Genomic DNA, 10,882 nt, shown 5'->3' with positions numbered 1-10,882 from the left:
TCTATAAAAATCAAATATGTCCTCAAGGATCACATTAATGGGAAATAACACAATATAACAAACCAATATGCAGTGGGATTAAAATTCCTCCAACTTGTTCAAAAAAAAAAAAAATTCCTCCAACTTGCAAAACTCTACTAGGAGCAACAACAAATATATATCAGTAATTGTAAACAAATAAAACACTCATGAGAAAACTGTTATTTTAACGTGGAAAATCGCACAATGCAAAGGGTAAAATTCATAGGTTATTCAAACCTCAGAAATAGATTTGATATAATCAAATAAAGACACAAGAGAGTCTCAGTGTGATGCAAAAATCTTACAAATGAGAACAAGAAAAATGAAAAATACCCAAATCAGTTACTTTAGTGTGAAGCCAATATCTCTCTGCTCATACTTCTTATTGTCGAGCTGGACCGTGAAAATGAAAAACCAGGTATTACGAACCGGCTCTCCAACAGTGAGATGATCCAACGATTAACGAATCTACAATCAATATTTTACTGTGACAGGTTTGAGAAAAATGGGTTTTGCTTTTGATGTCCTTTTCTTTCTTAGGTGGTTACTTTTCTCACCCAAAAAAAAAAAAAAAACACTCTCCTGACAACCCTAATATAATATGACTCTTCTCCACTTGTATAGAGATATGAACTACAAATTTTGAGTCTTCCTCCACATTGGAAGGGAGCACACTATCGATCGAACACACATCAGTCTGGTAGATCATTAAGATTAAGATTATGTTGATAGATATTACAATTATAATAATGTTGCATAGTATTGAAAAATAGGGCATGGCCACCAGTGTTATGTTATGTGATAAGTGAAGGATGATTTAACATGGATAGTTTACGTCTTGTTGTTAGATATTATGATTAAGTTTTTCTTTTTTTTTAAATTCATGTGTACAAAATTATGGCAATTAGAGGATGGAATGAATTTACATTTAGTTGTATGTTGATGATCTTAGCATTTTTTTTTAAGTCTACATTGCATTTGTTTTTTAATGGCATATACATATATGAAAAGGAGAAATCTCTTACAAGTGTACAAACATTTATAAATCATGAATACAACTACTAAGTCAAGTAATAACAAATTCAATGGAGCTCTCCCACAAAAAAACAAGAGTAAAAACTGAAAGTCTGAAACAACGTCAAAAAACCATCTAACCTCCTATCAGGATCAACCAACCCCAGTCGAACAGGAGGAAGACTAAGAACAAACCCTACGGTGCATTGTTATTGAGTATTGCAATTATGGTGTTATTGAGTATTGCAATTATGTTATAATATCTTATGGACTTATTTGGGGTAAGAATGAACCAGGTTATTAGTATCTTAAGATATGTTGCTCGTACTTGATATAATCTAGTTGCATCTCAATTTCAATAGAAAAAAAAATGAATTCAATCACTGCATCTCGATTTTGGATTCATTCTTATAATATCTTAAGATGTGTTTTGTGTATCTATTTTGTATTCGGAGATGAATCCCAACACTGATCTCGATTCATTGCAGCATATACATTACGATTTATAATAAGAGTTTATTTAAGATTTGGAAAATATACTAGGTCATTAATCATGTTGAGAATATGGTCATAATTTAGTTTTTTCAATTAACAACCTTTTAGATTTGGTTTTGTTGCTTCAAAGATCATTCGCATATACATTATTGACACAATGAATTCTCGCATACATTTGATCATAAAACTACAAATTTAGTAAGACTGATAAAACTACAAATTTGATGATAATTACAATGAGATTCTTACTCAAAATACAGTATCGACACAATGAATCACTCGCATTCATTTTAGCAAAGACTTGAAGTACAAATTTGAAGCAAAATAAGAATAAAGGTAAAATCAAAGTAACATAACATGCAAAACATCATCACACCATCAACAGAGTTAGATCTCAAATCGAACAGTGATGGAGGGACTAAAAACAAGTCATGGTGGTGGCTTCCGAGGAGGACTTGGAGGTTGATTACGTAAATGAGATCATCATCATATGGCCAAGATTGAGAGGGCGCCTCGATGATGTGGAGGATGGTCGACTTGAGTGAGACTTACAATGATTGTTTCCCCTTCATCTTCTTCAACCAATTTGCAACGAAGCCATGTTGACCAACACCGAAAAAGCAGGAGAACATGAAAAGTAGCAAGGCTACCACCTGCAGAGAATAAATAGTTTTATTAATAACTTTTTCAGATAAATCTATTACTCTAATAACTTTCATTAACAACCACAATTTTTGTAAAATACTCTTATATTAAAGGACGGAGGGAGTATGGAGTAGTATAGTGGTTTAAACAAGGATTTCATTAGTAGTTTGAAAATGTCAAGCTTTCATAAATTTTTAAATGTTATCTTGCCATGTAGTCCGTTCCCGTTGAGATTATGAAGCTTCATCAGAAAATATTAGATAAAATGTACTTGTCAATATTTCCTTTGTATAAGTATGAAGATGAAGATATTACTCAACAAGGAAAATAAACAAACAAAATTAGGCCATTAAATTGTAATCTTTGTTTTAAGTCTACAACTTGTTTTTTTACAATCATCCATTTCAAAGGTTACATAGTATAGGAAGCATATGATTAAGTGCGTTTGTTTTGGCGTTAAAAAAACTTCAGATTTTTTTTTAAATTCTCTACAAAAAAACTCTGGATTCTTTTAAAAAAAATCAACAACATTATGCTTAGGATTGTTATCAGAGATAATATAAATTGACAACAAGATCTTCAATAGATTGAGGGGTGTTAAAAAAATGATCATTGTGCCTTTACATGGAATACTTTGCAGCTAGCTTTGATTCTTGCTATTTTGTGAAAGTAGAGGGTGTTCCTATCGCCATCTTTGAATTTATGGACCCTTGAAATTTCCTTCCAAAACTGATATTGAATGGTAGAGCATAGTCTAACTGAAATTGAGCTTGTACTTCTATATCCTTACCAGATCCTCTCTAGCATTTTCTGGCTTTGTCAGCAAAGTTTTCATATTGAATATTTTTATTACCAGATCCTCTTCCAAAGGGTTGTCAACTTTGAATAAAGATCATGAGATGTGATAGGCTTGTCACCTTTTATTCAAAATCCAGCGAACTCAAAGATTAAATTTGAAATCTTCCACTCCTTTCAATCTTGACAAATGGTTTCAAAAGATCGCGAGGATGTCACAAGCATTCACAAGAGCTTGTGCAAAGGTGCGAGTGGTTGTGCGGTTGGCAGTAGGCGGAGCATAAGGCGGCAGAGAGGCCAAAAAAGACCATGGCACAATGATGGCCATGGTTACTTGCGCTCCAAGAAAATCAATAAAACCATGGTTTCAGAATTCAAAGGATAATACATCAGCCACCATTAATGACCGTATATATGAGGAAAACTAAAGATATAATCATATCTCATCACCACAGGTGTCAAAACGAGCTACCCAACCTATTTATTGCTGGTGCTTTCCCTCAAGAAAAAAAAACCTATTTATTGTCAGTGCTAACGGGCTTCAGGCTTTATCAAAGCCGACAAAAAAAAACCTATTTAATGTAGGCTCTAAAATTACTATCCAAGTCCGGCCATGTAAAGGCTACGTGCTTAATAGATCAGTCCATATTTATTTTCATTTTTGGAAACAATATTAAAAGTCCTACAAAAGTTCTTATAAGCATTATTTTTTCAATATAAAAAATAAAAATAAAATAAAAGAGTATAAAAAAATGAATGTTTTTGGTGGCGCAACCCCATTCAAATTTACCAATCTTACGGTCTTTTCAAGTTTTACGATTTATAAAAACTTGAAAAAAAATTTAAAATAATACTCATTTCAGTTTTATATATAAGTAAAATGTATTTAGTCTAAAATTAAGCTACATACATTTGAGTGTTTTATATTTAAATTAAAATCATAGAAAGTATTAGATAATTGTTATTAATTAATAATTTTTATATTTCAAATCTTAATTGAACTGAGACCTATGAGTGTGCTCATTCTCAAGGTCAGGGGTTCGATTATCTTCGATGTGAATTTAGCTAGACTAGTTTAACTTCTTAAAAAAGATTAATAGAAGAGTTTTTTAATGGAAAAGCCAAAGAAATTAAATTAAAAATACATAGTTCACGAGAATTACATCACCGCAACCAAAGATACGGAAACACATCTTTAAAAGAGCAAAATGCAAGAACCTCATAAGGAGTCGTGATTTAATGTAAAGTAAAACAACTTTAAACCGACAACGTATATCACGTAATCTTTTGATTTTTATCATTAAAATCAAATAAACAAATATGTTTTTTATTTAAAAAATAGATAAATATGTTAAAAAATTAAATTCAAAAAATTTGAATTCCAATTTTACCCTTCCCTTCCGAAAATGAATGGATAGACATGTAAAAAAAGTGATTCAAAACTTTTGACAAAGGGTATTAGATGAAATTTAGTTATTAATTTTTTTTCAAAATAATACTCATTTCGGTTTTCAATATAAGTAAAATGTATTTAGACTAGAGCTACATACAATTGACTGTTTTATATTTAACATCCGAGAAAGTATTACATAATTTTTATAACTATTGATACAAAGATAAATGGAACTGGGACCTAGTGTGTTCTTTCTCAAGGTTAAGGGTTCGATTATCTCCGATGTCAATTTAGCAGGACTAGTTTAATTTCTTAAAAAAAAAAAGATTAATTGAATAGTTTTTTAATAGAAAAGTCAAAGAAACTAAAACAAAAAGTTGACATATTTATATGGACTAAAAACATATTTAACCCTTAAATTAATAAGACCCTTTTATCGACACAAGAAGTTCACAAAACATAAGTCAATCAAAATACGCGGTTCACGAGAATTACATCACTCAACCAGAAACAAGGGAACACAACTTTAAAAGAGTAAAATGCATAAACCTCTCGAAGAGTCACGATGTAATATAAAGTTAAAAGACTTTACACCGACAACATAAAGAGTAAAATGCATAAACCTCTCGAAGAGTCGCGATGTAATATAAAGTCAAAAGACTTTACACCGACAACATATATCACGTAATCTCTTTAAATTTTATCATAAAAATCAAATAGACAAAAAACAATTATTTAAAAAAATAGATAAATATTTTAAAAAATTAAATTCTCAAAATTTAATAAATAAGACCTTATTTTGACACAAGAACTTCACAAAACATAAGCCAATCAAAAAACACAATTTACGAGAATTACATCACTCTACCAAAGACAAGGAAACACAACTTCAAAAGAGCAAAATGCAATCCTCATTAGGAGATGTGATTTAATATAAAGTAAAATGACTTTACACCGACAACGTATATCTCATAACCTCTTTTACTTTTATCATTGAAATCAAATAGACAAATATGTTTTTATTTTAAAAAATAGATTAATATGTTAAAAAGTTAAATTCACAACATTTGAATACCAATTTTACCCTTTCCTTCCGAAAACAAATGGATAGACATGTAAAAAAAGTGATTCAAAGCTTTTGACAAAGGGTATTAAATAATATTTATTTATTAATTTATTTTTAAAATAATACTATTTCGGTTTTAAATATAAGTAAAATGTATTTAGGCTAAAGCTACATCCATTTGACTGTTTTATAAAAAAAATTTGCTAAAATTGTTTTATGCTTAAAATCTGAGAAAGTATTAAATAATTTTTATAACTATTGATTCGAAGATTAATGGAACTAGGACCTACTGTGTTCTTTCTCAAGGTTACGGATTCGATTATCTCTGATGTCAATTTGGTGGAACTAGTTTAATTTCTTAAAAAAAAAGATTAATTGAAGAGTTTTTTTTATTGGAAAAGCCAAAAAAAAAACTGAATTAAATTGATAAGACCTTATTTCCGACAAAAGAAGTTCACAAAACATAAGCCAATCAAAATACACAATTGATGATAATTACATCACTGCAACCAAAGGCAAGGAAACACAACTTCAAAAGAGCAAAATGCAAACCTCATAAGGAGATGCGATTTAATATAAATTAAAACGACTTTACAACGACAACGTATATCATGTAACTTCTTTAACTTTTATCATTAAAATCAAATACACAAATATGTTTTTATTTAATAAAAAATAGATAAATAAGTTAAAAAATTAAATTCACAAAATTTTAATACCAATTTTACCTTGCCTTTCGAAAATAAATGGATAGACATGTATAAAAAAGGTGATTCAAAGCTTTTGACAAAGCGTATTAAATGATATTTAGTTATTATCTTTTTTCAAAAATAATACTATTTCGGTTTTAAATATAAGTAAAATGAATTCAGTCTAAAGCTACAAACATTTAATTGTTTTATATTTAAAATACGAGAAAGTATTAAATAATTTTGACAACTATTGATTCGAAGATTAATGGAACTGGGACCTAGTGTGTTCTTTCTCAAGGTCACGGGTTCGATTATCTCCGATGTTAATTTGGCAGGACTAATTTAACTTTTTAAAAAAAGAAAATTTGAAGAGTTTTTTTTTATTGGAAAAGCCAATAAAATGAATATAATTGATAAGACCTTATTTTCGATACAAGAAGTTCACAGAACATAAGCCAATCAAAATACACAATTCATGATAATTACATCACTGCAACCAAAGAGAAGGAAACACAACTTCAAAAGAGCAAAATGCAAGAACCTCATAAGGAGTTGCGATTTAATATAATGTAAAACGACTTTGCACCAAAAATGTATATCACATAAGTAAAACGACTTTGCACCGACACCATATATTACGTAACTTCTTTAATTTTCATCATTAAAATCAAATAGACAAATGTTTTTTATTTAAAAAATTAGATAAATATGTTAAAAGATTATATTCACAAAATTTAATTACTAATTTTACCCTTCATGTCCGTAAATAAAAGTGATTCAAAGCTTTTGATATAGGGTATTAAATCGCTCAAAAAAAATATAAGGTATTAAATGATATTTAGTTATTAATTTTTTTTAAATAATACTCATTTCGGTTTTAAAAATAAGTTAAAAGATTTCAGTTTTAAAAATAAGTTAAAAGTAAAATATATTTTTTTGTGGTGGCCAGGGTTTGAACCCTTAATTTTTTTTAAATAATACTCATTTCGGTTTTAAAAATAAGTTAAAAGATTTCGGTTTTAAAAATAAGTTAAAAGTAAAATATATTTTTTTGTGGTGGCCGGGGTTTGAACCCCGGACCTTGTGTATATTATAAATTATCCCTACCAACTGAGTCAAGCTCACGAAGACAAAGTAAAATATATTTAGTCAAACATTAAGTCTTTTTGGCTACATCTTCCTTTGTTAAAAAAAAACAAAAAACTACATACATTTGACTGTTTTATATTTAAAATCCAAGAAAGTATTAAATAATTTTTATTACAATTGATTCAAAGATTAGTTGAACTGAGACCTAGGAGTGTGTTCCTTATCAAGGTCACGAGTTTGATTATCTCATATGTCAATTTGGCTGGACTAGTTTCATTTCTTAGAAAAAAGATTAATTGAAGTGTTTTTTTAATAAGAAAAGCCAAAGAAACTGAATTAAATTGATAAGACTTTATTTCCGACACAAGAAGTTCACAAAAACATAAGTCAATCAAATTACACAGTTTACGAGAATTACATCACTGCAACCAAAGACAAGGAAACACAACTTCAAAAGAGCAAAATGCAAGAACCTCATAAGGAGTCGCTATTTAATATAAAGTAAAACGACTTTACACAAATAATGTGTATCACGTAATCTTTTTTATTTTTATCATTAAAATTGAAAGGAGAAATATTTTTTATTTTAAAAAAAGGTAAACATGTTAAAAAATTAAATTTACAAAATTTGAATACCAATGTTACCCTTCCCTTCTGAAAACAAATGGATAAACATGTTAAAAAAAAGTGATTCAAAGCTTTTGATAAAGGGTATTAAATAATATTTAGTTATTAATTTATGGGTTAAATATGTTTTTAGTCCTTACATTTTGTGCTCCTTTGAAGAATAGTCCCTATATTTTATTAAATGTTTTTAAAATCCTCACATTTTATCTCAGTTATCAAAATTAGTCCCTGCTGTTAATTCTCTAACGGAATGTTGATGTGACAGTTAGTGAGTCCCAATTATTTTAAGGTTAAATATGTTTTTGGTCCCTACATTTTGCGTGACTTTGAAAAATAGTCCTTGCATTTCAATAAATGTTTTTAAAATCCCAAAAATAATAAGGACTATTCTTCAAAGGGGCGCAAAATGTAAGGACTGAAAACATATTTAACCATTAATTTATTAAAAAATAATATTCATTTTGGTTTTAAATATAAGTAATAAGTAAAATATATTTAGTCTAAAATTTAGCTACATACATTTGACTGTTTTATATTTTAAATCCGAGAAAGAATTAAATAATTTTTATTAAATAATAATAATTTTTATAACTATTGATTTTTTTCTTTCAAAAAAAAAAAAAAACTATTGATTCAAAGATTAATTGAACTAAGACCTAGGAATGTGCTCCTTCTCAAGGTCACAAGTTCGATTATTTTAGATATCAATTTGACTATAATAGTTTAACATCTTAAAAAAAGATTAATTGAAGAGTTTTTTTAATGGAAAAGGCAAAGAAACTGAAATTGATAAGACCTTATTTCCGACGCACGTAGTTCACAAAACATAAGCCAATAAAAATACACGGTTCACGTGAATTACATCACTACAACCAAAGACAAGGAAACACAACTTGGAAAGACCAAAATGCAAAAACCTTATACCGAGTCGCGATTTAATATAAAGTTAAACGATTTTAGACCGACAACATATATTACGTAAGTCAAACGACTTTCCACCGACACCATATATCACGTAACTTCTTTAATTTTTATCATTAAAATCAAATAGACAAATTTGTTTTTATTTAAAAGAAATAGATAAATATGTTAAAATGTTAAATTCACAAAATTTAAATACCCATTTTACCCCTACCCTCTTATATGGTAACTGACCATCCACGGTTATATAAGAGTCATTTGGGACAGGTTGAAATCACATCAAAAAAACAAATTGGGTCCCTAAACCAAAAAACTCTCTAATTTTGTGAGAAGAAAAAAAAAAAATTGTTTTTTTTTTGTGCTGTTTTTTGTTGTGCTGTCAAGAGAGAGAAAAAAGGAGGTATGGTGAAGAAAATCTGTTTCAGAATCGATTATTCATACTTTCAATTCTCAAGTTCAAAAAATAAAAAAACTTAATCTTATTTAATTTTTTGATTTTTTTGTGCAGCTATGGTTCGAGTGAAAGGAAGAGATTACATGCCGAGAAAAAAAATTGTAAATTTACCAGTGGTTGCTCGCTACGCCGCGGGATCTACGGCGGTGAGAAAATCAGAAGCGGCAGACCCGATGAAGAGCTCTGTTACCGCGGCGGTTAAAGAAATCCGTTACCGCGGCGTACGGAAGCGACCATGGGGTCGATTCGCTGCTGAGATTAGAGATCCCTGGAAGAAAACCCGGATCTGGTTGGGAACTTATGATACGGCTGAACAAGCCGCACAAGCATATGATACAGCCGCGATTAAATTTCGCGCTTCGAAGGCGAAAACTAATTTCCCTATTCCTGAACATATCCTTGCGGCCGCGGCTGAGACAGCAGCCGCGGCCGCTCAAAATCCTCAGCCTCCGGTTGCTGTTGATAACCGTCCGGCTGAGGTTTTGAAATTTGTTGAGCCTGAGGTTGTTCAGGTTAATTGGACTACTTCAAGTAGTACTGTTGAGTCTATTAGTGGGCCTAGGATTGTTCAGGTTGTTGGTTCTTCGTCTTCTTCTGCTGTTTCCAGGGTTTCTGCTGTTGGTGGTGGTGTTGGTGGAGTTGCTCAAGCTGTTGGTGCTGCTGGTGCTCGTGCTGGTGAAGATTTTCACAGTGGTTGTGATTCATCTTCATCTGTTGTTGATGACGACGAAGATTGTGTTATTCTAAGTTCTTCTTCTGCTGCTTCAGTGAGGAAGCCTCCGGTCCAGGCTCTTGCTCCGGCCCAGTCTCAGGTTCAGGCTCAGGTGTTTGCTATTGATCTGAATTTACCTCCTCCAATGGATGATGAAGAAGTGATCCGCGTCACTACCCTGTGTCTCTGACTTCCCGCTGCTGCCTGTGGACCAATCTGCTGAAGAGATGTTTTTTATGTTTTAATTTTATGAATGTAGTTTATTGAGGCTGGAAAAAATAAGAGAACTTTACATTGTTAGATTATTAAGATTATGATGATAGATTGACATCATTATGAGTATGATTATGAGTATGATTATGATGATGATGTTGTTGTAGTAGATTATTACAATTGAAATAGAGCATGGCCATTTTGTTATGTGATAAATGATAAAGTTGATAATCAACTTGGATGGTTATATCTTTGTTGTTGTAACTTTATGTGAATCCTGTCATGTAACATTGAAATGGAATGGCATATTTGATCTGAAATCTTGTTAGTGTTCTTTCTCTGTTATCTCTTTCTTTTATATCTCTGGTGTAATTAGTAATACCTACACCAACTACTAAAACCAAACACATTTGTATTCTCGGGTTGAGGCTCTGTAGCTTGCTTCAAGCACTCAGATATCAACAAATTGTTTTTCCCTATCTCTCTAAACATTTTAGGATAAACTTCACAACACTCAGATAAATGTGTTTGGTTTTAGTAGTTGGTGTAGGTATATTTGATCTGAAATCTTGTTAGTGTTCTTTCTCTGTTATCTCTTTCTTTTATACAAATGTGTTTACTAATTACCTGTGTACAAAAATTATGGCAAACAGATGATAGAATGAATTTATACAAATTACCTATACTCTGCTTGTTGATCTTAATATTTGTTTAATCTACATTGCATTCTCAGTGAGTGTTGTAA

General features: G+C 30.4%; 1 protein-coding gene across 1 annotated transcript; it reads left to right on the top strand.

Annotated features, from left to right (window-relative positions):
• Positions 1-9,034: 9,034 nt before the first annotated feature.
• Positions 9,035-10,457, top strand: LOC146924340 (ethylene-responsive transcription factor 3-like). The gene is made up of 2 exons (XM_085709379.1): positions 9,035-9,158; positions 9,267-10,457. The coding sequence occupies exon 2, from the start codon at positions 9,269-9,271 to the stop codon at positions 10,112-10,114; it is 846 nt and encodes a 281-aa protein (XP_085565505.1). The 5' UTR covers positions 9,035-9,158; positions 9,267-9,268; the 3' UTR covers positions 10,115-10,457.
• The last annotated feature ends 425 nt before the right edge of the window (positions 10,458-10,882 follow it).

Source organism: Medicago sativa, chromosome 5 (assembly GCF_051527215.1).
Source record: "Medicago sativa cultivar Bolivia chromosome 5, Bolivia_mono, whole genome shotgun sequence".
Lineage (NCBI taxonomy): Eukaryota > Viridiplantae > Streptophyta > Magnoliopsida > Fabales > Fabaceae > Medicago > Medicago sativa.
This window is presented reverse-complemented; position numbering and strand designations above follow the sequence as displayed.